Source organism: Aquarana catesbeiana, linkage group LG09 (genome assembly GCF_042186555.1).
Source record: "Aquarana catesbeiana isolate 2022-GZ linkage group LG09, ASM4218655v1, whole genome shotgun sequence".
Classification (NCBI taxonomy): Eukaryota; Metazoa; Chordata; class Amphibia; order Anura; family Ranidae; genus Aquarana; species Aquarana catesbeiana.
The window spans coordinates 310,560,519-310,586,286 of NC_133332.1; the positions used below are offsets into that span (position 1 = coordinate 310,560,519).

At 44.9% G+C, this 25,768-nt stretch overlaps 1 protein-coding gene across 1 annotated transcript in view; it reads left to right on the forward strand.

The window, feature by feature from the left end:
- Positions 1-25,768, forward strand: part of FRMPD3 (FERM and PDZ domain containing 3) — a 152,702-nt gene that overhangs the window by 100,746 nt on the left and 26,188 nt on the right. The window contains exons 9-14 of the mRNA XM_073600651.1: positions 4,393-4,512; positions 6,752-6,888; positions 15,812-15,935; positions 16,031-16,120; positions 19,456-19,635; positions 20,896-21,040. Of these exons, the coding sequence (XP_073456752.1) occupies positions 4,393-4,512; positions 6,752-6,888; positions 15,812-15,935; positions 16,031-16,120; positions 19,456-19,635; positions 20,896-21,040 (796 nt within the window). The remainder of the gene's footprint in view (positions 1-4,392; positions 4,513-6,751; positions 6,889-15,811; positions 15,936-16,030; positions 16,121-19,455; positions 19,636-20,895; positions 21,041-25,768) is intronic.

Sequence of the window (25,768 nt, forward strand, 5' to 3'; positions counted from 1 at the left end):
ATCATGTCTGCAGTCTCTGACCATCTCCTGTATCATGTCTGCAGTCTCTGACCATCTCTTGTATAATGTCTGCATTGTCTGGCAATCTCATATAGTATGTCTGCAGTCTCTGATCATCTCCTGTACCATGTCTGCAGTCTCTGACCATCTCTTGTATCCTGTCTGCAGTCTCTGACCATCTCCTGTTGTAAGTCTGCAGTCTCTGACCATCTCCTGTAGTATGTCTGCAGTCTCTGACCATCTCCTGTAGTATGTCTGCAGTCTCTGACCATCTCCTTTACGAACTCTGCAGTCCCTGACCATCTTCCATAGTACTTCTGCAGTCTCTGACCATCTCCTGTATCATGTCTGCAGTCTCTGACCATCTTCTGTAGTATGTCTGCAGTCTCTGACCATCTCCTGTATCATGTCTGCAGTCTCTGACCATCTTCTGTATCATGTCTGCAGTCTCTGACCATCTCCTGTATCATGTCTGCAGTCTCTGACCATCTCCTGTAGTATGTCTGCATTCTCTGGCAATCTCATATAGTATGTCTGCAGTCTCTGATCATCTCCTGTATCATGTCTGCAGTCTCTGATCATCTCCAGAGGGTCTGACTATCCCTTGTAGTATGTCTGCAGGTCCCTAACTGTCACATTGTTGATGCTTAGAGCTGCACTAGAAGTCACTGCAGTATGAATATAATGCTGATCTTCACTGCACATGTGCCTACTGCGCACATTTTTTTTTTTTTTTTGTGAATGGTAAATAATTCATAGCAAAAAATTAGATTTCTGAGTTCCTTTTATAATTCTACAACCCGCCCCGGAGCCTTTTGATGATTAAAATGACAAAAAAATCTGATCCCTATACTTTCATCAGTCTGCCTCCCCCCCCCCCCCCCATAGCTTCTGCCCCTTACAAAGAACTTGGAAAGCCATCAAAGAACCGGCAACCCACCGAGTGTGCTGACTTGACTTTTACTTTCTGATGCCTAATCAATATGCTGACCGCGTGGGACTTATTGTTTCTGAACAGCTCCTACGGCCAGATGGAGGGGGTCACATGGGGCCACTTCATGGCTGCAGATTACAAACGCACATCAATCTCTGGCCTGCAATTTCTAAAAGCCTAATATTATCAGAATATTGGAATGGCCCGCAGTATTGCTTGAGTTCCTAGTCCTAAAGAAACCCTTTCACCAGACCATTCATTCCAACTCCAATCCTCCCATGCTATTACCTGTAAAGGCCATTCATAAGCCCAGAGACTGCTGGAGGGCACTGCCATCTTGGATGTGATGTCGGCAGCCCCAGCTGGCTCGGAGTTGTCACTCCATTGACATTCTGTAGTAATACAGTAGCATGCTCCTCGCCCAACAGCTACAGAAAAGGTTATGTAGGGAGGTGAAGGCGGGGTGTAGGAGCTGGGCCAGCACAGGCAATAATTAGACACTCCCAAAAGTAGGGAGGACTGTGCTATGGAAGGAGGGAGGAGGCTGTGCTAGAGGATTGACCCTTCATAATCACATTTTCAGTTCAGAGGTCTGCCAAGAGTACAGCACTATCTATAGCAGGGTCCTCCAAACTTTCTAAATAAAGGGCCAGTTTACTGTCCTTCAGACTTTCAGGGGGCCAGATTGTGGCCAGTGGGAGTAGAAAATGCCCAAATGTTAATGGGAGAAAACAATGCCCCATCATTGGTATCAGTGGGAGGAATAGTGCCCCATCATTGGTGTCAGTGGGAGGAATAGTGCCCCATCATTGGTATCAGTGGGAGGAATAGTGCCCCATCATTGGTATCAGTGGGAGGAATAGTGCCCCATCATTGGTATCAGTGGGAGGAATAGTGCCCCATCATTGGTATCAGTGGGAGGAATAGTGTCCTATCATTGGCATCAGTGGGAGGAATAGTGCCCCATCATTGGTATCAGTGGGAATAATAGTGTCCCATCATTGGTGTCGGTGGGAGGAATAGTGCCCCATCATTGGTATCAGTGGGAGGAATAGTGCCCCATCATTGGTATCAGTGGGAGGAATAGTGTCCTATCATTGGTATCAGTGGGAGGAATAGTGCCCCATCATTGGTATCAGTGGGAGGAATAGTGCCCCATCATTGGTATCAGTGGGAGGAATAGTGCCCCATCATTGGTATCAGTGGGAGGAATAGTGCCCCATCATTGGTATCAGTGGGAGGAATAGTGTCCCCTCATTGGTATCAGTGGGAGGAATAATGCCCCATAATTGGTGTCAGTGGGAGGAATAGTGCCCCATCATTGGTATCAGTGGGAAGAATAGTGCCTGATCGTTGGTATCAGTGGGAGGAATAGTGCCCCATCATTGGTATCAGTGGGAGGAATAGTGCCCCATCATTGGTATCAGTGGGAGGAATAGTGCCCCGTCATTGATATCAGTGGGAGGAATAGTGCCCCTTCATTGGTATCAGTGGGAGGAATAGTGCCCCATCATTGGTATCAGTGGGAGGAATAGTGCCCCGTCATTAATATCAGTGGGAGGAATAGTGCCCCATCATTGGTAAGAGTACATATAAATAATAAAGGGCCAGTTTACTGTCCTTCAGACTTTCAAGGGGCCGGATTGTGGCCAGTGGGAGTAGAAAATGTCCAAATGTTAATGGGAGAAAACAATGCCCAATCATTGGTATCAGTGGGAGGAAAAGTGCCCCATCATTGGTGTCAGTGGAAAGAATAATGACCCATCATTGGTGTCAGTGGGGGGAATAGAGCATAGAGTGCAGGGGTCAGTAATGGGTAATGTACAGAGTGTAGGGGTCAGGGGTGGGTAATGTACAGAGTGTAGGGGTCAGGAGTGGGTAATGTACAGAGTGTAGGGGTCAGGGGTGGGTAATGTACAGAGTGTAGGGATCAGGAGTGGGTAATGTACAGAGTGTAGGGATCAGGAGTGGGTAATGTACAGAGTGTAGGGATCAGGAGTGGGTAATGTACAGAGTGTAGGGGTCAGGGGTGGGTAATGTACAGAGTGTAGGGATCAGGAGTGGGTAATGTATAGAGTGTAGGGGTCAGGGGTGGGTAATGTACAGAGTGTAGGGGTCAGGGGTGGGTAATGTACAGAGTGTAGGGATCAGGAGTGGGTAATGTACAGAGTGTAGGGGTCAGGGGTGGGTAATGTACAGAGTGTAGGGGTCAGGAGTGGGTAAGGTACAGAGTGTAGGGATCAGGAGTGGGTAATGTACAGAGTGTAGGGGTCAGGAGTGGGTAATGTACAGAGTGTAGGGGTCAGGAGTGGGTAATGTACATAGTGTAGGGGTCAGGAGTGGGTAATGTACAGAGTGTAGGGGTCAGGGGTGAGTAATGTAAAGAGTGTAGGGGTCAGGGGTGAGTAATGTAGAGAGTGTAGGGGTCAGGGGTGAGTAATGTAAAGAGTGTAGGGGTCAGGGGTGAGTAATGTACAGAGTGTAGGGGTCAGGAGTGGGTAATGTACAGAGTGTAGGGGTCAGGAGTGGGTAATGTACATAGTGTAGGGGTCAGGAGTGGGTAATGTACAGAGTGTAGGGGTCAGGGGTGAGTAATGTAAAGAGTGTAGGGGTCAGGGGTGAGTAATGTAAAGAGTGTAGGGGTCAGGGGTGAGTAATGTAGAGAGTGTAGGGGTCAGGGGTGAGTAATGTAAAGAGTGTAGGGGTCAGGGGTGAGTAATGTAAAGAGTGTAGGGGTCAGGGGTGAGTAATGTAGAGAGTGTAGGGATCAGGAGTGGGTAATGTACAGAGTGTAGGGGTCAGGAGTGGGTAATGTACAGAGTGTAGGGGTCAGGGGTGGGTAATGTACAGAGTGTAGGGGTCAGGAGTAGGTAATGTACAGAGTGCAGGGGTCAGGGGTGGGTAATGTACAGAGTGTAGGGATCAGGAGTGGGTAATGTACAGAGTGTAGGGGTCAGGAGTGGGTAACTCTTAGGGTGCAGGGTAAAGAGTATGTATTGCACAGAGTTCAAGGGTGGGGCAGGTTTAACACACAGCCAAAGGGAGCAGATGGGGCTAGAGCGGCTTAGCTTTGCATGATGCCTTGACGAAAATGATCCTTTGGTGGCTGAATGCGACCCATTCCACTGCTAAATTGGCAGGGCCAGGACTGATACTGGAGGGCCAGCACTACCCTCTTTGTTGGCGGCCCTGCTCATTTACATAGTGTTGTCACCCTGTTAAAGGAAGTGGAAAAATAATGGCTCCACTGGCGGGATCAACAGGCAATAAAACTATGTTACAGCGGGAAAAGCAAAAATGAATGTGTTAATACTATAATTGTAGCGTACGTGTCATTTTTTTTCATTTTTGCCCTCAGGTCCCATATATGGGGATATATAATATAATGGTATTGTTCTGTGTATGAGTAAAGACTTCTTACAACATACAAATATAATTCTTCTTTCCCCCCCTCTCAGGTTGTGCATCGAACTCACTATCAGGGTATGAAATGCTTGTTTCGAATCTGTTTTTTCCCTAAAGACCCGGCCGACATTCTGCATTCTGATCCTGCTGCATTTGAGTATCTGTACATTCAGGTAACAGATAAAAACAGATATGAAATAAATTACAATGTTTCAATCAGTTATGATGACGTTGTTCTTTGTAGTCCTACTACCCCCCCCCCGTCCAACCAGCAGTGGTAAATCCTTGCCTTTAGCCCGGCTCCGCCTTGCGGAAGTCATTCATGGTGAATAGTGCCAGCTGGGTTCTGCCTCCACTGTCTGGCAGAAGGGCCCCGAAAAAAGGAATTGCACTTTAGAATATCGTAAATGTCACCTAGATGTTGAAATAATCTAACATCAGTCATTTGAATCAAGTAATATTACATATACAGTTATACATAATATAATGTCCCTTCATATATCTGCGCCCTAATAAGGAAATATTATAGACGAAATATAAAATGTATAGCTTTTACTCCTGTTACCTAAGCTCAATATAGTCTGCTCTTTCTTTCCAAACCTGGGAACATGGATGAAAAAAAAAGGGGTAATACTGGCGGTATTACCAAAATCGGACTTTATGGGCCAGGAAGCAATGGAAAAGGAATATTACAAATAAATCATCATATTTATTGAAAATTACAAAATGTACACATAATTATCGTAAAGGTAAAAACCATCATACATATGCATTATACAGCTGTACAGTGAGCCCTCGTGCGTCTACGCGTTTCGCCGTTAGGCTTCTTCAGGACACGACCAAGGTTCGAAGATGCAACAGATAAGAGAAAAAAATCTCACTATCTGGAGTTGGAGTATACTGATATATATATATATATATCTCTCTCAAAAGCCTAGAGTAAGCGATGGGTATTCATAATTCGAAATAATCGCTAAATTAGCATAGTAATTAGCAAGTACAGGGGGTCCCCTACTTACAAACATCCGACTTACAAACGACTCCTACTTACAAACGGAGGGAGACAACAGGAAGTGAGAGGAAATCTACCCCTAGAAAGGGAAATTCACTCCTGTAAGAGTTAATATGGGAAAAAGGTGTCTCCACTGATGCTTTATCACCTATCCTTATTTCCCTAATAACCCCAAATTTTCAAAATCCAATTGTCATTGGGACAGAAAGTGAGGTGAAATCTTCTGAACAGGGGCACAGACAGCAAAACAAATGTTACAGGGGTGTTAACCCTTCCCTATGCTATCTACAAAACTTAAAAATAGATTTTTTGGCTGGAGCTAAACTTAAAAAATGTACCTGTTCCGACTTACAAACAGATTCAACTTAAGAACAAACCTAAAGTCCCTATCTTGTTTGTAACCCGGGGACCCCCTGTAATGGCTTCACTACAAGGATATACGCGGCCAGCAGAGCACAAATACACAGTGTATATCACAAAACAAGGAGACCTTTGATGGAATTAAATGCTGCTTGAAGCTGGCAAGGACTAACAAGACATGCTGTGCATGCAGCATATATTGAAGAAGCGTGGCCCCTGGGAGACAGCCTGGCGCTGTAACGGCGAAACGCGTAGACGCACAAGGGCTCACTGTACAACTGTATAATGCATACGTATGATGGTTTTTACCTTTACAATAATTATGTGTACATTTTGTAATTTTCAATAAATATGATGATTTATTTGTAATATTCCTTTTCCATTTCCTGGCCCATAAAGTCCGATTTTGGTAATACCGCCAGTATTACCCCTTTTTCCCCCTATACTACGGACGTGGCTCTGGAGTGTCTTTTCTCTGTTTCTGGAACATGGATGCTCAGCTTTGGGCATTACCTAGGGGCGGTCTGCCTAGAAACACCCCCTTGCTCCAGACTGCTACCCACCCATCCAGGCGTTTTGATATTTGCATAACTCCTCCCAAGAGCCAGCCCACTGCTTACATCAGGGCTGAAGACTTTTGAGAGGCAGGGTGCTGATTTCAGGAAGCTATGTAGAGCAGTGGTCATCAACCCCCTGTCCTCAAGGCCCACTAACAGGCCAGGTTTGCAAGATAACTGAAATACAACACAGGTGATATCATTTGCTGCTCAGTGATGGCTGTGTTCTAGTCTGCATCACCCCCAAGGTAATACATAAAACCTGGCCTGTTAGTGGGCCCTGAGGACAGGAGTTGATGGATACTGATGTACAGAACCCTGTTGCCCCCCCTCCCATCAGATATGGTCTGCCTGCATTGCATAGAGAAGCACAGAGACCCAGTGCTGATGTCACTCGGCCTAAAATAAGGTATGTATTTAACCAGTAAAAGAAAAAAAAAAAAAAAGAAGAAGCTTAATGCATTCATTCTTATGTTTTCTTAGAGCCGTAATGATGTGATAAGAGAGAGGCTGGGATCAGAACTGAAGCCAGAATTGCTCCTGGGCCTGTGTGCTCTGCATATATACATCAGTGTCAGCTCCTCTCATCCAGGTCAGAAGATTTCACTACGAGGAGTCGAGTAAGGACAATATAATTCTGCAGTTCTTCTACTATATTCACTGTCACACCTCCACCCTGTACTGGATGGTAGCTTATGCATATAGTCGCAATACAGCATGAATCCTCAACCGCTTCCCATCCGGGCCAAGTCTGGCACTTCGCTCCCACATGTAAAAATCATCATTTTTTTTGGTAGAAAATTTACTCAGAAACCCCCAAACATTATATATGTTTTTTTTTAACAGAGACTCCAGGGAATAAAATGGCGGTTGTTGCTACTTTTTATGCCACACGGTATTTGAGCTGCAATTTTTCAAATTTTTCTTTTTTGTTTTCATGAATTTAAAAAAAATAAATTAAATTTAAATTAAAAAATTTAAATTAAAAATTTTAAATTAAAAAAAACAAACATAAAAATACAAAAAAACACAAAAATAAAAAACATTAACGTTAGCCCAATTTTTTTGTAAAATGTGAAAGATCATGTTACGCCGAGTAAAAAGGTACCTAACATGTCATGCTTGAAAATTGCGCTCACTCGTTGAAAGTCGCCAAATTAAATTGATTTAAAATTTTTTTACAGGTTACCAGTTTAGAGTTACAGAGAAGGTCTTGGTATAGAATTATTGCTCTCGCTCTAACGTTCATGGCAATACCTCACATGTGTGATTTGAAAGCTGTTTACATATGTGGGTGCGACGTACGTATGCGTTCGCTTCTGCGTGTGAGCTCGCAGGGACGGGGGCGCGTAAATTTTTTTTATGTTTATTTTATTTTCAATTTTTGATTTTCGCTTTTAAAAAAAAAAAAATTGATCACTTTTATTCCTATTACAAGGAATGTAAACATCCCTTGTAATAGGAATAGTGTGTGACAGGTCCTCTTTATGGAGAGATGTGGGGTCAATAAGACCCCCACACCTCTCCTCCAGGCTGGAAAGCCTGATATCAAAAAACCAGGACAATCTCGGCTTTCCAGCTGGGTATATGGCAGTATTTACAACTGCCAGGCCGGGTGTGACCTCATAACGTCGCGCCCGGACCTCCGAGAGTCATAGAGATGACCCTGGACCAGCTGTTCCCCGGAAATCTGTATGGTCAACTTCCACCGCCGGTGGATTCCTTCTCTGGCTTTTTATGTCACACGGTATTTGCGCAGCAATTTTTCAATTTTTTTTTTTATATGGCATTTGATTTTCCCTTTTAAAAAAAAAAAAATTGATCACTTTTATTCCTATTACAAGGAATGTAAACATCCCTAGTAATAGGAATAGTGCGTGACAGGTCCTCTTTATGGAGAGATGTGGGGTCAATAAGACCCCACATCTCTCCTCCAGGCTGGAAAGCCTGATATCAAAAAACCAGGACAATCTTGGCTTTCCAGCTGGGTATACTGCAGTATTTCCAACTGCCAGGCTGGGCGTGACGCCATAACGTCACGCCCGGACCTCCGAGAGTCATAGAGATGACCGGGGACCAGCTGTTCCCCAGAAATCTGTATGGTCAACTTCCACCGCCGGTGGATTCCTTCTCTGGCTTTTTATGTCACACGGCATTTGCGCAGCAATTTTTCAATTTTTTTTTTATATGGCAGTATTTCCAACTGCCAGGCTGGGCGTGACGCCATAACGTCACGCCCGGACCTCCGAGAGTCATAGAGATGACCGGGGACCAGCTGTTCCCCAGAAATCTGTATGGTCAACTTCCACCGCCGGTGGATTCCTTCTCTGGCTCGCTGATCGCAAGGGCAAGCCCGGAGAAGTACCGGAGGGTGGTGGGAGGGGGGACGATCCCTCCCGCCACCTGTAAGAAAGATCAAACGGCTGAACCGGTGAAGGGAATCGCCGGCTGAAGAGAATGATACCAGGTTGATGCCTGTAGGTGCAGGCATCATCCCGGTATAACCACTGAAACGGGAGGACGTCCATGTACGCCCTCCCGGCGGGAAGTAGTTAAAGATACCTTGTCATCATGCCTTGTCTATTAGGATGTAGCACCCTTCTACTTAGGTTGCTAGGAAGCTAGGCAAATTTACGACTTTTTGGCTCCTCTGTGGAGCAGTTGTTGATTGCTATTGGCTGCTCTGGGTCTCACAGACTGCAGGTTTGATTGCTTTCCCTTGCCTTCCAGATGCTTCTGGAACATTGAGGGCTTGGCAAGGCAAATCTCAGCATGAATATTGATAGTGTTCTGTTGGGCTTGCTTAGAAGGTGGCTGGAGAGGCAAATAAATAGTTAAATAAATAGGGTTCTTCCTCTTCTCCTTGTTGGAGGGAATCCACTCGTCTGGGTGAAGGCGGCTACCCCCATATGCAGCACTTATCCTGATGTCATTGAGGTCCCAGCTGTGGCAGAGCTGGGGGCCTATCTCTTAGGATCCCTTTTTGGAGCTAGTCAAGGGATTCCTCACCTGGGAGCCTGGTCTGCAGAATTCACTGAGGACTGACTTATATGCCTCTCACGCTGGAGAGGCATATAAGTAGTCTGAGACTTAGAGCAAAATCCACGACACAAAGCATACACCGCTCAGGCCAACGAGGTGCAATGTCTGTCCAGGTGCTTGCCCCGGCTCACCACCGTTGCTGGAGTGTGTAGAAGAAAGTGGCCGCACACTGGAACGAGAAGTTTGCTTGAAAGAAACCTTTATTGTCGCATGCCAGACAGATGATACAGGGCCAAGGTTAAAGAGACTTGAGACTTACAGCAGAAGGTTTTTTTTTCTTCTTCTCCCTGTTGGAGTAAAATCCACCCGTCCTGGTGGGGAGTGGCTACCCCCATCTGCAGCACCTACCCTGGTATCGGCATCCATTCACCGATGTCCCAGCTGTGGCAGAGCTGGGTGCCTATCTCTTGGGATCCCTTTTTTGGAGCTAGTCAAGGGATTCCTCACCTGGGAACCTGGTCTGGAGAGTTCCCTGAGAAATGTCTGGTGGATACTGGAAGGACTGAATATTTATTGTGCTCCTGCCAATCCCTGGAGAGGTGTGCCCAGAAGGTGGCTGGAGAGGCATATAAGAAGTCTGAGACTTACAGCAGCATGGGTCTTTTATTCTATCTCCTTGTTGGAGGAAATCCACCCGTCTGGGTGAGGGTGGCTACCCCCACCTGCAGCCACTACCCCGGTATCAGCAGCCATGAATCATGGTCCCAGCTGTGGCAGAGCTGGGGGGGCTATCTCTTAGGATCCCTTCCAGAGCTAATCAAGGAATTGCTCACCTTAGGACCTGGTCTGAAGAGCCAGAAGTATAGGAGGAAGTGTCGGAGGCTCTGCCTCAAGTGATCTGTGTACAGACCCTGCCCTTAACAGCAGTGTCCCTAGCTTAAATCTAGTATAGCAGCTAGGCCAGGGATTCTCAAAATGTGTGCCATGTGAGATTTGCAAGTGTCCTCCAATGCAATACTCCCAACGCACACGTTCCTGCACAAACGGCTGTATTTTACATTGGGTGCTGAAATGACCATCGGCTGGAACCGAATGCGTTCATGAAAAGGAAATGTCACCAGCACACCAGACGTTTCGGAGCCACGCAGGACTCCTTCATCAGGCATGTGACGAGGTGAGGTGAGGTAGCTCAGAAATGTCACTTTTACTTTTTGATACTATGTGATTAAAGTTTTGGACCCATTTTTTGGAGATCCTGATGCGCTGGTGACATTTCCTTTTCAGATTTGCAGGTGTGCCGTGGGAGTTTTGAAAAATATTTAAAATTGCTAGCGTTTTGAAACCTTGAACATATCGAAAAATGTAATGGCAAATCAATGTTGCAAAAAAAAAAGTAAAAAAAAAGTAACATACAGTTGAGTGAAAAGGTATTTGCCCCTTTCTGATTTTTTATTTTTTTGCATATTTGTCACACTTAAATGACTCTGATCATCAAACTAATTGTATTACTACACAAAGATAACCCGAGTAAATACAAAATGCAGTTTTTAAATGATGGTTTAATTTATTAAGGCAAAAAAGCTGCCCAAACCTGCCTGGCTTTATGTGAAAAAGTAATTGCCCCCTAAACCTAATAACTGGTTGTGCCACCCTTGGCGGCGACAACTGCAATCAAGCCTTTGCAAAAACTGGCAATGAGTCTTTCACATCGCTGTGGAGCAATTTTGGCCCAACTCTTCCTTGCAGAATTGTTTTAATTCAGCCACATTGGAGGGTTTTCCAGCATGAACAGTCTGTGTAAGGTCATGATACAGCATCTCAATTGGATTTAAGTCCGGGCTTTGACTAGGCCACTCCAAAAGCTAAATTTTGTTTTGTTTGAACCATTTGGAGGTGGACTTGCTGTTGTGTTTAGAATCATTGTCCTGCTGCATAACCCAAGTGCACTTAAACTTGAGGTCACGAACTGATGGCCGGGCATTCTCCTTTAGGATTTTCTGGTAGAGCTCTGAATTCATGTTTCCATCAATTATGGTAAGCCGTCCAGGTCCTGAAGCTGCAAAGTAGTCCCAGACCATCACGCTACCACCACCACGTCTGACTGTTGGTATGATGTTCTTGTTATGAAATGCTGTATTAGTTTTATGCCAGATGTAACGGGGTGCACTCCTTCCAAAAAGTAAATTTTTTGTCTCTTCACTCCACAGAATATTTTCCTAAAAGTCTTGGGGATAATCAAGATGTTTTTTGGTAAATGTGAGATGAGCCTTTGTGTTCTTTTTGGTCAGCAGTGGTTTTGGCCTTGGAACTCTCCTGTGGATGCCATTTTTGCCCAGTCTTCTTCTTAGTGTTGAATTATGAACACTGATCTTACCTGAGGCAAGTGAGGCCTGCAGTTCTTTAGATGTTGTTCTGGGTTCTTTTATGACCTCCTGTAAGAGTTGTCATTGTGCTCTTGGAGTAATTTTTGTAGGCCGGCCACTCCTGGGAAGGTTCACCACTGTTCCAAGTTATCTCCATTTGTGGATAGTGGCTTTCCCTGTGGTTCACTGGAGTTCCAAAGCCTTAGAAATGGCTTTGAAACCCTTCCTAGACTGATACATGTACATTGCTTTGTTTCTAATGTGTTCTTGTATTTTTTTAGATTGTGGCATGATGTGTGGCTTTTTGTGATCTGTTATGCCCCGTACACACGGTCGAATTTTCCGACGGGAAATGTTCGATGGGAGCCTTCTGTTGGAACTTCTGGCCCCATCGGACAGTTTCCATCGGAATTTCCATCGCACAAAATTTGAGATCTGGTTCTCAAATTTTCCGACAACAAAATCCGTTTGCGTAAATTCCGATCGTGTGTACACAATTCCGGCGCACAAAGTGCCACGCATGCTCGGAATTAGGCAGAAGAGCAGCACTGGCTATTGAACTTAATTTTTCTCTGCTCGTCGTACGTGCTGTACGTCACCGCGTTCTTGACGTTCGGAATTTCCGACCAACTTTGTGGGACCATGTGTATACAATACAAGTTTAAGCCAACATCCGTTGGAAAAAAAACATGGATTTTGTTGTCCGAATGTCCGATTGTGTGTACGAGGCATTAGCGTGCTTCACTTTGTCGGACAGGTTTTTTTTATGTGATTTCTTGATTCAACAGGTCTGGCAGTAATCAGGCCTGGGTGTGGCAAGTGAAATTTAACTCAGCTTTCCAAAAAATTGTGGTTAATTACAGTTCATTCATGATTCAGCATGGGAGGGGGCAATTGCTTTTTCACATAGGGCCAGGCAGGTTTGAACAGCTTTTTTTCCCTTAATAAATGAAATAATAATTTAAAAACTGCATTTTGTATCTACTCGGGTTATCTTTTATGTAATATTTAAAATTAGTTTGATGATCTGAATCATTTAAATGTGAGAAATATGCAAAAAAATAAAAAAACCAGGAAGGGGGCAAATACTTTTTTACACAACTGTAAATAAAAACGCAATCTCTGTCAGTCTGTCATTCATTGGTTTCTTTCGTACCGCGAGATATCGGGAGAACTCGATCGCTCTAATTATATTATAATAATAGAGACCGTTCCATTCCAACTTTGATGCTTATAAATAAAGTTTGCTCATTGTTTGGTGATGGAGAAATACTTAATCATGTCTGCAACTCTGAAAGAGAAACCGTTGAATGAAAAGCAAGGAAGCAATCGAAAGTACAAAGAAGATTACAATCACTTCAATCTGATTTGCTCTCAAAAGCAGGCACATCCTTCCCAATTAATTTAAAATTAAATATATATGTAAAAATAAATAAGTTCTTCACCACAAAAATTGTTAAATCTTTTACCGGTGTGACGTGAAAATTTTTAGATCTTTTTGGTGCGCTGCAAGACAAAAAAGAGATCTCCAGCGGCCATGTTGCTGTGGGACCTTATGTAATAGGGTACCCATGTCATTTGGGAACACCTGAAGTAAGTGGTAGGTCAGGGATGGAGACCTCGCTGGCTAGGGAAAGTAATAAGCGCAGGGATAGGTTCCTGGTGAGTAGGGACAGAACAGGGACAATGCCTTCATAGAGGAAGCATCCCAGTATCTGGAATAACAATGTGGAGAGCTCTCTAGCACAATTACATGGCCATCCCGGTGCACTGCAGACCATTACCCCTCCTCCTCTGGTACTATAGGCCCAAGCCTGGTAACACCTTATATCAAGGCCTACAAAAACTGCCATTATTCATTACTGCTAACCTATATATCAGGGATCTCCAAACTATGGCCCTCCAGCTGTTGCGGAACTACACGTCCTATGAGGAATTGTAAAACTGACATTTACAGACATGATTAGGTATGATGCCAATTGTAGTTCCTGAACAACCGAAGGGCCATAGTTTGGAGACCCCTGCTATATATTCAATATACGTACAAGACAAGTACTCAATCAAAGACTAGTATGTGGTCTTTCCCTGAATGGTTACCTTTGGGCCTAAGACCTGCCTACACAACCGCTAGAAGATTTATTCCTAGTGGTGCATGATCAGTAAGAATATCAATATTATGGTTGACCTTCCAAAAAGGTCCTTGTCTCCGGGGCTGTTGCCAGAGTTGGAGGTTGGTGTCTCCCAGGCCTGCTGCCTGGAGTGGGCCTTTGCTAGAATAGAAGCCTGGTCCTGGGGCCTAGACGAGGTTGTTCAGCCTTGCTGGAGCATCTGGGAAACAATGACCTGCTTGAACAGTGTCCTAGAGAGCTGGGCAAAATCTTTTGCCAGTAGACATTGAAGAGCAGTCCTGTCTACTTGCTCCAGAAGGTATTGGGGTGTTTGCAGCTGCCCCACAGTCTAGGCTGGGCCTAAAGGTCCATAGCCTGTACTGACTCTTACTAGCAGAAAAGTCTGGAGTTGTATTTTTGACACTTTTCGGGTATTTTGTTTCCTAACCCTCTCTTTGAGTTCTAAAAAATCCCTTTAAAATGTTCTAAAGTAACTGGCACCCAATTTCTTCCACCCCATCCCATGAGTCAAGACCTCTGCCCTGAGGTTTGAGATGCTAGCTCAACAAACCACCTGGAGATACTCAACCAACTGGCAGGAACCTGGCTGATGTCAGCGCCAGGGAGGAGGAAGCAGCTACGTCACTGCAGGGTGATGTGAATGCAATGCAAGCTTTCTAAAAGAACAGGCAATGTAATTACTTTTCTTGCAGCTCAAAAATTAAAATGCCACTCCTCCTGATTCTCCCCAGTTGCAGCAGCCATTTGACCCTTTGGGTAGGTTTAATATCCACTACCCCTGTGGTTCATCATGCCGACTCATACATCCTGTAGTAACATATTAGCTGAGAAAAACCTCAACGTGTGGTGGGGTGCAGTACTCAGTGGATATTGCCTCCTTCATCACAGGAGACATGTCAAACCCAGATAAACCTGGGACCAAATTGTGAAATCCTTAAGAGGGTCACATAACTAATATTATAATACAGGATTTATATGGCCCCAACAGTTTGGTGTAAGGACATTGGGAGCTGGGCCACCTGCACCATAACAACCAGTGACACTGTAGGGTCCAGCTGCCTGTGCCCTATCAACCAATGATGCTATGCAGCCCAGCCACCAGCATCCTAGCAACCACTTTCGCAGCCTCATTGACTGCTAGGGCTTTGGCGACCAGGCCATGGCATCTTTGGTTGCTGTGCCAGTGTCCTAACAACCAAAGGGAGAGCAGAAAAAATGAGGTGGTATCTGGAATGTCCATGGTCCATAATATAACAGGATCATTCAAAAGCTGGTACAGCCTCCAGCTGGTGTCCCCATTAACTTGGCAACCCACTCCCAATCTACCAAACAAAAAGTGGAAACGTTGTTTTTGCTTCTTGTTTGGTGGATTGTGATGTTAATAGGGACACCAGCTGGAGGTTGTACCTGCTTTTGAATGTTTTTTATTTGGGGGGGGGGGGGGGATAAAAAATGGCCCCCTCAGGCAGGAATTATTCTAGGCATGCTCCTGGCAGCAGCACATTTTGTCTACTGAGAGCCACACCTAGTGATTCCAGAAAAAGATGATGCCACTTTGGAACTTGAAAGTAAATAATTGCAACTGGAATTATTTAATCCAAGAGAAAGGAGTCATGACAAACTGGAGCTGCAAAAAAGTGGAACTGGAGAAAACCTCCCATTTTTAATCTTTAAATTATTGAGGGCCACAAGAATACCAAATGTGGCAATAAAACTTCAAGTTAACATGACTGTATTGTGTAGTGACAGAGTCACTTTGAATTATTTAGAGATCATACACCAACCATTTGATCCCCAGATCCCCAATGGGTATAGATACCCCTGGTTAAGAACCCCTGCCCTAGAGCATAATACGTTTTGCCAAATCCAGAACTCTTCATGAATCTGGGAAAAGGCCAAGTAATAGAGGGACCCTATATTTGTCAGTACAAGAACCCCTGCACTTGCACATTATTCTCTCCAAAGATATTTCCGAAGAAAGAAAATGTTGACAATACTCATATATAGTTATAGGTTTTGGGTTGACTTTATCTCATTAGTTTCCTTTCCATTTCAAAATGTCTTTCTAGGAAAGAGTGGGGCTTGGATCCTTTTCTTCCACAATCCCTTCTTCAGAACTACAAGGAAAAAACCTTGCGTAAAGCGTTAGCGCAGCACCTCAAGATCCACCAAAACCAGTTATCTGGCAACAAGGTAAGAGAGATCTGTCTGACCTTCTATACACACTTACACTGTGCAAAGACTCCTTTGACACAGAGACATCTAAGTCTACCTTTGTATTGCCGTAGGCATCCATCATTCAGGCCAAACTTCGCTACCTGCGTATCCTTAACGAGCTGCCGACTTTCGCCGGTGTCCTCTTCAACACGGTTGCCATGGTAACGTAGTTTCTTGCAATCTCAGCCATGCCACAACGTGAGAGGAAGATCAGATTCCATATCTCATACTTTCATTTGAGGTCTGTTATGAGTTCGCTCTTCCATTTCATGTTTTAGATGAAAACTACAGTATATTCTCTGCTAAACATATACTGTACAAGTGCTCCAGGCAGATGTATAAGACATAAATTAATGCAATTCAGAATTCACTGAAAATTCTGAATTAACCCCTCTGCACACTGCTGTACACCCTTATTCCTATACACCATATTTCTAATAAACCTTTGCATAAAAACAGGGATTTTCAGTTTGCATATATTACAATGCATGCTCCAGATGGCCAACTGCATCAAAGTGACCCATCTCTGGTCAATTGTGTCAAAGTGATCCCCCTCTGGCCAGCTGTGTCAAAGTGACCCCTCTCTGGCCAGCTGTGTCAAAGTGACCCCTCTCTGGCCAGCTGTGTCAAAGTGACCCCTCTTTGGCCAGCTGTGTCAAAGTGACCCCTCTTTGGCCAGCTGTGTCAAAGTGACCCCTCTCTGGCCAGCTGTGTCAAAGTGACCCCTCTCTGGCCAGCTGTGTCAAAGTCACCCCTCTCTGGCCAGCTGTGTCAAAGTCACCCCTCTCTGGCCAACTGTGTCAAAATGACCCCTCTCTGGCCAACTGTGTAAAAGTGAACCCTTTCTGGCCAGCTGTGTCAAAGTGATCCCCCTCTGGCCAGCTGTGTCAAAATGAACCCTCTCTGGCCAACTGTGTAAAAGTGAACCCTCTCTGGCCAGCTGTGTCAAAATGACCCCTCTTTAGTCAGCTGTGTCAAAGTGACCCCTCTCTGGCCAGCTGTATCAAAGTGACCCCTCTTTGGCCAGCTGTGTCAAAGTGACCCCTCTCTGGCCAGCTGTGTCAAAGTGACCCCTCTCTGGCCAGCTGTGTCAAATTGATCATGCATTGCTATTACAATGGCCAACTGCATCAAAGTGACCCATCTCTGGTCAATTGTGTCAAAGTGACCCCTCTCTGGCCAACTGTGTCAAAGTGACCCCTCTCTGGCCAACTGTGTCAAAGTGACCCCCCTCTGGCTAACTGTGTCAAAGTGACCTCTCTCTGGCCAACTGTGTCAAAGTGACCCCTCTCTGGCCAGCTGTGTCAAAGTGATCCATATCTGGCCAACTACATCAAAGTGACCCCTCTCTGGCCAACTGTGTCAAAGTAACCCTTCTGTGGCCAACTGTGTCAAAGTGACCCTTCTCTGGCCAACTGCATCAAAGTGATCCCTCTCTGGCCAACTGTGTCAAATTGATCCCTTTCGGGCCAACTGTGTCAATGTGACCCCTCTCTGGCCAACTAGGCAAAGGTGATGCCTTTCTGCCCATCTTTGCTAAAGTGATCCCTCTCTGGCCAACTGTGTCAAAATGATCTTTCTCTGGCCTACTGTGTCAATGTGATCCCTCTCTGGCTAACTTCATCAAAGTGATCTTTCTCTGACCTACTGCGTCAAAGTAATCTCTCCTTGGCCAGCTGTGTCAAAGTGACCCCTCTCTGGCCAGCTGTGTCAAAGTGACCCCTCTCTGGCCAGCTGTGTCAAAGTGACCCCTCTCTGGCCAGCTGTGTCAAAGTGACCCCTCTCTGGCCAGCTGTGTCAAAGTGACCCCTCTTTGGCCAGCTGTGTCAAAGTGACCCCTCTTTGGCCAGCTGTGTCAAAGTGACCCCTCTCTGGCCAGCTGTGTCAAAGTGACCCCTCTCTGGCCAGCTGTATCAAAGTGATCCCCCTCTGGCCAGCTGTGTCAAAATGACCCCTCTCTGGCCAACTGTGTAAAAGTGAACCCTTTCTGGCCAGCTGTGTCAAAGTGATCCCCCTCTGGCCAGCTGTGTCAAAATGAATCCTCTCTGGCCAACTGTGTAAAAGTGAACCCTTTCTGGCCAGCTGTGTCAAAGTGACCCCTCTCTGGCCAGCTGTGTCAAAGTCACCCCTCTCTGGCCAACTGTATCAAAGTGATCCCCCTCTGGCCAGCTGTGTCAAAATGAACCCTCTCTGGCCAACTGTGTAAAAGTGAACCCTCTCTGGCCAGCTGTGTCAAAATGACCCCTCTTTAGTCAGCTGTGTCAAAGTGACCCCTCTTTGGCCAGCTGTGTCAAAGTGACCCCTCTTTGGCCAGCTGTGTCAAAGTGACCCCTCTCTGGCCAGCTGTGTCAAAGTGACCCCTCTCTGGCCAGCTGTGTCAAAGTGACCCCTCTCTGGCCAGCTGTGTCAAATTGATCATGCATTGCTATTACAATGGCCAACTGCATCAAAGTGACCCATCTCTGGTCAATTGTGTCAAAGTGACCCCTCTCTGGCCAACTGTGTCAAAGTGACCCCTCTCTGGCCAACTGTGTCAAAGTGACCCCCCTCTGGCTAACTGTGTCAAAGTGACCTCTCTCTGGCCAACTGTGTCAAAGTGACCCCTCTCTGGCCAGCTGTGTCAAAGTGATCCATATCTGGCCAACTACATCAAAGTGACCCCTCTCTGGCCAACTGTGTCAAAGTAACCCTTCTGTGGCCAACTGTGTCAAAGTGACCCTTCTGTGGCCAACTGCATCAAAGTGATCCCTCTCTGGCCAACTGTGTCAAATTGATCCCTTTCGGGCCAACTGTGTCAATGTGACCCCTCTCTGGCCAACTAGGCAAAGGTGATGCCTTTCTGCCCATCTTTGCTAAAGTGATCCCTCTCTGGCCAACTGTGTCAAAATGATCTTTCTCTGGCCTACTGTGTCAATGTGATCCCTCTCTGGCTAACTTCTTCAAAGTGATCTTTCTCTGACCTACTGCGTCAAAGTAATCTCTCCTTGGCTAACTGTGTCAAAGTGACCCCTCTCAGGTCAGGTCCTACTCTACTCTGAACAAAATGCCACATACTAACTTGCTTATAGCATCATTTTATGAACATATAGTGCCAATATAGAGTAGACATACATAGTTGGAGGAGAGCTACAGACTCTGGTCTGGTCACTGATCTGCACTATGCAATAGAAGGATGTTTTGATGCAAGCAGTGTAAGTACCTGAATTAGACTCGGTAATCCTGTACTGAAGAGCTTAGATTGGGAGAGGGAGAATCAGCACCAAACAGAAACCAATCAGTACAAGTAACATGCTGATAGGAGGAGAGAGCAGCATGACAGAAAGATGAGCTTATCAATCCACAGTTTCTCCTTTTACTTCCTGGTACATTGTCACCCTATAACAGGAAGTGCCTGAACAAGGACTTTCATGGCAGGATCACCAGGGATTATTATGGCCATACTTTGCAGATAAAAGAGAACATGTTATAATTTTACATTTTGCTTTGCTCATCGCAGGATGAAAAAACGCCAGCAACCACGCTTCTAGTCGGTCCTCGCCATGGAATTAGCCATGTCATAGACCTGAAGACTAATCTCACAACAGTTCTATTCGAATTCAGCCAAGTGACGAAGATCCAGTTATTCAGAGAGTCCCAAGGAGTAGCACGTGTTGAGACAAGTGTCACTGATACTAAGGTATGCTCAACATACTGTAATGAATTTAAAGTTTCTGTGACTGGGTGTTTGGGCATTCGAAATATTTTCATATCCTTTCTTTCCTCATCAACATGACCAGGGCTTTTTTTCTCAGACAATAGGTGCAGGAACTCCCCTTTTCCGAGTCACCCCTTTTCCCCGCCCCTACCCACCTCCGAGCACCGTCCCTTGGTTCCATCCCCTACCCACCTCCCAGTACCGTCCCTTTTAGACATACAGAGCCAAGTATCATTTTGTGGTGCTAAGTAATTTGTATGGAATTTGGTAATGATATCAATGAAAGCAGTAAAATAGATCCCCTTCAGCCAGAAACGATAGATCCAACAATGTACCACCCACAACAAACCCCCCCCCCAGCAACAATAGACTCCCGGCAGCATCAACAGATCTCCGCCCAGCCAGCATTAATAGACTCTCTGGCAGCCATCAACAATCGATCCCTCCCCCAACAGTAGATCTCCTACAGCAACAACTGACCCCCCAGCAACATAAGACCCACCCCTAGCAACAATAGGTCCCCCACCAGCAAAAATAGACCTCCTCAGCAACAATAGACCCCCCTGCAAAAATAGATCCCCTCCAGCTACAATAGATCCCCCAGCAGTGAGCATTAATACCCTGCAGCACACCCCAGCACCCCTTGCCATTACATACAGTCAGTCCAGGAGGTGCCGGAACTGCGTTCCCCCGCGTTCCCGCTGAAAAAAAAAAAGCCCTGAACATGACATTTTTAAATAAAATCTTTCCGTTTTCATTGCTTCTGTATGCAGTGCAGGCAGATTACGTTCAATGGAGGGGCCGGTAGGGTGCTGTACATCACTGGTTCTCAACCCTGTCCTCAAGTACCTCCAACAGGCCATGTTTGCAGGTTTTCCTTTATCTTGCACATGTGCTTTAAATCAGAGTCAATGGCTTGGTATTTTGGACAGCTATTTTATCTAAAAGAAATTCCCAAAACGTGGCCTGTTGGGGGGTACTTGAGGACTGAGGTTGAGAACCACTGGTGTACAAAGCTTCCTAAAAAAAAAATCACAGCACCCTGCCTCAGTACTCCTCTCAAGAGGCCTCAGTCCTGATGCGAACAATTGGCTGGCTCTTGGGATGAGTTATGCAATTTAATTTTTAAAAGGAGCTTTTTCTCACTACATTAGGAAATTATTCCTGAACATTTGTCAAGTTACTAAAAAAAACATCTAATATGCCCATAGACTTTAATATTGATCTGCTTTTCTTTTCCAGTCTCTGGTGTTGCTCATGGATTGGCCCGAAGCTACCAGTTTTGCCTGTTTGGTCGCAGGGTATTACCGGCTGCTAGTAGACTCTAAGAAAGGAATTTTCTACAGAGCTACTGGTCATTTGCCTCCACCTCAGATTATCAAGGCAGGTATGACTTTCATCTCCTCCCTCGAATAACCACACCAGACGTCCAAACTCAACACACATATCTAAGTTGTTCACTTGCGTATATATTTGTTGTACATTTTTTAAAAATAATTTCCAGGAAAAAAAATCTAATTTCCACCATTTGTAGATGATAATCTGGCCATCAGGACAGGGGTCTCGAAGCTTTCTAACCTTAGAGCCAATTTTTGTGTCCTTCAGGCTTTAGGGAGGGCCAGACTGTGGCCAGTGGGAATAGAGAATGCTCTGGCATCAGTTCTTCAATATTGGTTTCAAATGGGAGGAATAGTGCCCCATTGTTGATACCAATGAGAACAATAGTGCCCCATTGATGGTATCAGTGGGGGAAATGATGTTCCATCGTTGGTGTCAGTTGGTGGAATAGTGCCCCCAGGCCACAGTTTTGAGATCACTGATCTAAGGCAAGATTAGGCTTTCCAACGTATATGGGTCAATACACCCAATACTGGATTAGCTCGAAATTGGGGCGAATGGTGGTAAGCAGAAGCTCACCTCTGATAACAGATCCACCCAACCCAACTGATCTTCTGGTTTGTGACCTGGTAAAGGGGTCTTCTTTAAACATCTTACCAGCTGTGTAGATGGTAATAGATTACATTCCAACATGCTGTAGGTGCAATGTAAAATTCCATACAGCTTTTGGAAATTGGAAATTTTACTAACCATAAAAAAAAATATTTTCTTAACTGCTTCCAGTCCTTAGGCCATTTATAAATGGCCTAAGGCTTAAGTGGTTATACCAGGACCATGGTTGAGACTGCAACCATGATCCCGGTACTATATTTTAAAACAGGTGATTCCCTCCAACCTAAAAGTGATTCACATGGCTATACAGCCACTGGATCATTTTTACAGGTGATTGAAGGGGGGTCCCCCCACCTCTAAGGCGACTGCCGGCATCAGCTTCCCTGGACACAGTGAGAGGAACTGATGTTGTTCCTCCCACTGTATGACGTCAGAAACAGGAAGTCACAGGGACTTTGTCATTTTCAGTTTTGGCTTCGAAAACTGAAAGCCGTTACCGTCTTGTGAAAGCATCCTATCAAACCGATCCCGGTTTAAACAGATGTTTTGGAGGCCAGAGGAGGGATCTGGTGTCTAATAGAGGTAATAGAGGCCAGATCTCTCCAAAAAAGAGGACCTGTCATGGTTTATGCTACCACAAGGAATGGTGTTCCTCCCATTGTATGACGTCAGAAACAGGAAGTGACAAGGACTTTGTCATTTTCAGTTTTGGTTTCATGTAAACAAGCCGTTACCGGCTTGTGAAAGCATCCTATCAAACTGATCCCAGTTTGAACAGATGTTTAAGAGGTCAGAGGAGAAATCTGGGGTCTAATAGACCCCCGATCTCTCCAAAAAAGAGGAGCTGTCATGGTTTATGCTTTACAAGGAATGTTGTTCCTCCCATTGTATGATGTTAGAAACAGGAAGTGACAAGGACTTTGTCATTTTCAGTTTTGGTTTCATGTAAACAAGCCGTTACCGGCTTGTGAAAGCATCCTATCAAACTGATCCCAGTTTGAACAGATGTTTAAGAGGTCAGAGGAGAAATCTGGGGTCTAATAGACCCCCAATCTCTCCAAAAAAGAGGAGCTGTCATGGTTTATGCTTTACAAGGAATGTTGTTCCTCCCATTGTATGATGTTAGAAACAGGAAGTGACAAGGGCTTTGTCATTTTCTGTTTTGGTTTCATGTAAACAAGCCGTTACCGGCTTGTGAAAGCATCCGATCAAACCGATCCCAGTTTGAACAGATGTTTTGGAGGCCAGAGGAGAAATCTGGGGTCTAATAGACCCCAGATCTCTCCAAAAAGAGGACCTGTCATGATTTATGCTACCGCAAGGAATGTTGTTCCTCCCATTGTATGACATCAGAAACAGGAAGTGACAAGGACTTTGTAATTTTTAGTTTTGGTCTCATGTTAACAAGCCGTTACTGTCTTGTGAAAGCATCCTATCAAACCGATCCCGGTTTAAACAGATGTTTTGGAGGCCAAAGGAGGGATCTGGTGTCTAATAGAGGCCAGATCTCTCAAAAAAAGAGGACCTGTCATGGTTTATGCTACACAAGGAATGTTGTTCCTCACATTGTATGACGTCAGAAACAGGAAGTAACAAGGAGTTTTCATTTTCAGTTTTGGTTTCAAGTAAACAAGCCGTTACCGTCTTGTGAAAGCATCTTATCAAACCGATTCCAGTTTGAACAGATGTTTTGGAGGCCAGAGGAGAGATCTGGGGTCTAATAGACCCCAGATCTCTCCAAAAAGAGGACCTATCATGGTTTATGCTACCACAAGGGATGTTGTTAAAAAAAAAAAAAAATGAATGCGCCCCTATCCTCCTGTCTTATGTGCAAATACAAATGTGCATTTTGGTCACGCACACATATGTCAACGACGATAGCACCACACATGCAAAGTATCTACATGAACGCCTGAGCGAGAGCAATAATTCTAGTATCAGACTTCCTGTGTAACTGTAAACTGGTAACCTATAAAGGCTTTTAAAGTGTCTACGAAGATTTTTAGGTACTGTTGTTTGGTGCAGGCATATGCAATTTTAAAGTCTGACATGTTTGGTATCTGTTTACTCAGTATAACATCATCTTTTATGCCAAAAAAATTGGGTATTATATTGTGTTTGTGTGCACTAAAACTTGTTAAAGTGTATCTTTCTTAAAAATTTGTGTCGATTAACCATTATGCAAATATCATGCAACATAACAAATTGCAACAACCATTTTATTCTCCAGGGCCTCTGCTTAAAAAAAAAAAAATTGAGGGGGGTTCTAAGTAATTTTCTTGCAGAAAAATGCTGATATTTACATATTGAGACAGAAATGTCAGAATTGGCCAGGACTGGGACTGGTTGAACCCCGAATACAGGTTATGTACACCAATCACCATCTCCACCCTTTTCCCTGTTCCCTGTGTTTGAAAACATAAAAAAAAAATACCTAATGGAAAAGGGAAAAGTCCTGGAAGTTGCACATCTCTGCACAACCCCATAAGAAGGTGTATGACAGCCTCAGCCTGGGCTCCAACCTTGCCATGATGGGTGTACGAAGTAAATGCCATATAGATCATGGCTGTCCAACCTGCGGCCCTCCAGCTGTTGTGGAACTACAAGTCCTATCATACCTCTGCTTTTGGGAGCCAAGTTCCATCATGCCTTGCATACGTCATGGGACTTTCCTTGCAATGCCTCATGGGTCTTGTAGTTCCGTAACAGCTGGAGGTTGTAACAGGTCGGACACCCATGCCATAGATAGTGCCATTCCAGAACTAACTGCAAAGATTCAAAGTGACCAGCATGCCAAATAGTAGAAACATACCCAGATCTATAGCACCACTCAAGAGTCGCTCCTCCTACTATACACAATTTGAGTTGAGTGCCCCAGTTGCTCACAAAGATAGGGGAGAAAACAAGGGGCAGTGAAACACTTCAAGGAAGGATGTTTATTTTTTTTGTCTTTTTATCTTTTGAGGAACAGCAAGCTAAATAGAAGCATTTCACATGTTTATTGTGATGACAGTGACACTTAAGGAATAGGAAATCAATGTTTTGGGGCCTTGTAGGGTCTCTTTCTCTAGGCAACATTTGGACATGGACCCTGCAAGACCCACAAAGACTGTCCAAAGACTTTGCAAATGCTTTGTGGAAGAACTGGAATTTCCTACAGAGCACATCCATGCTCTTCAAGGTGTGGCAGTCATTGGCAGCGTTGCAATTCTTCGCCAGTTTCCAACTTGTTGTGTCCAGGTACTTGGCATAGGAAGACCAATCCATAACCATATTTTATGGCAGCATTGCATTTTTTCCTCAGTTTTCAACTTCTAGCTATCCAGGTACTTGGCATAAGAAGATCAAACTATAAATATCTTTTACAGTAAGTCCTCAAGGTCCTCCTTCACCATATAACATTTCTCCTCACAGTAGTGCAGAGTTGCAGGAGGCCAATGTGAAAAGTTTTAAGATGGTCTGCTTTACCAGAAAGGATGTCCAGGGATTGTGTAACTGATTTGTGGAAGAACTGGAATCTCCTACAGAGCACATTCTGCCCTTCAAGTTATGGCAGTCATTGGCAGCATTGCATTTCTTCTCCAGTTTTCAACTTGTAGGTATCCGGGTACTTGGCATAAGAAGACCAATCCAATACTATATTCTAGAGTCAGTCACCAAGGTCCTCCTTCACTGCAGAACATTTCTTTTCACACTAGTCCAGGGTTGAAGGAGGCCAATGTCAAGAGTTTCAAGATGGTCTGCTTTACCAGAAAGGATGCCAAGGGATTGTGTAACTGATTTGTAGAAGAACTGGAATCTCATACAGAGCACATCCATGCTATTCAAGGTGTGGCAGAGTCACTGGCAGTGTTGCATTTTCTTTCCTAGAGGCAGTTTTCAAATTGTAGGTATCCATGTCCCACAAGCAGGCCAATCTAAAGCCGTATTTTAGGGTGGGGGAGTTTAGGGGGCAGCAGGAGGTGAGTTGTTTTAGGAGAGGAGATTTTGGGGGGGGGGGTGCTAGGAAAGGTGATTTGGGGGGATTTGTATTGGGAGGAGGAAAGAGGATTTGTGCTAGAAGGAGGATTTGAGGTGTTTGTGCTATAAGTGGTGATATGGTGGGGGGGGTTCTAGGAGGGGAGGGGGATTTGGAGTGGGAGGAGAGGATGTGTACTCGGAGGGG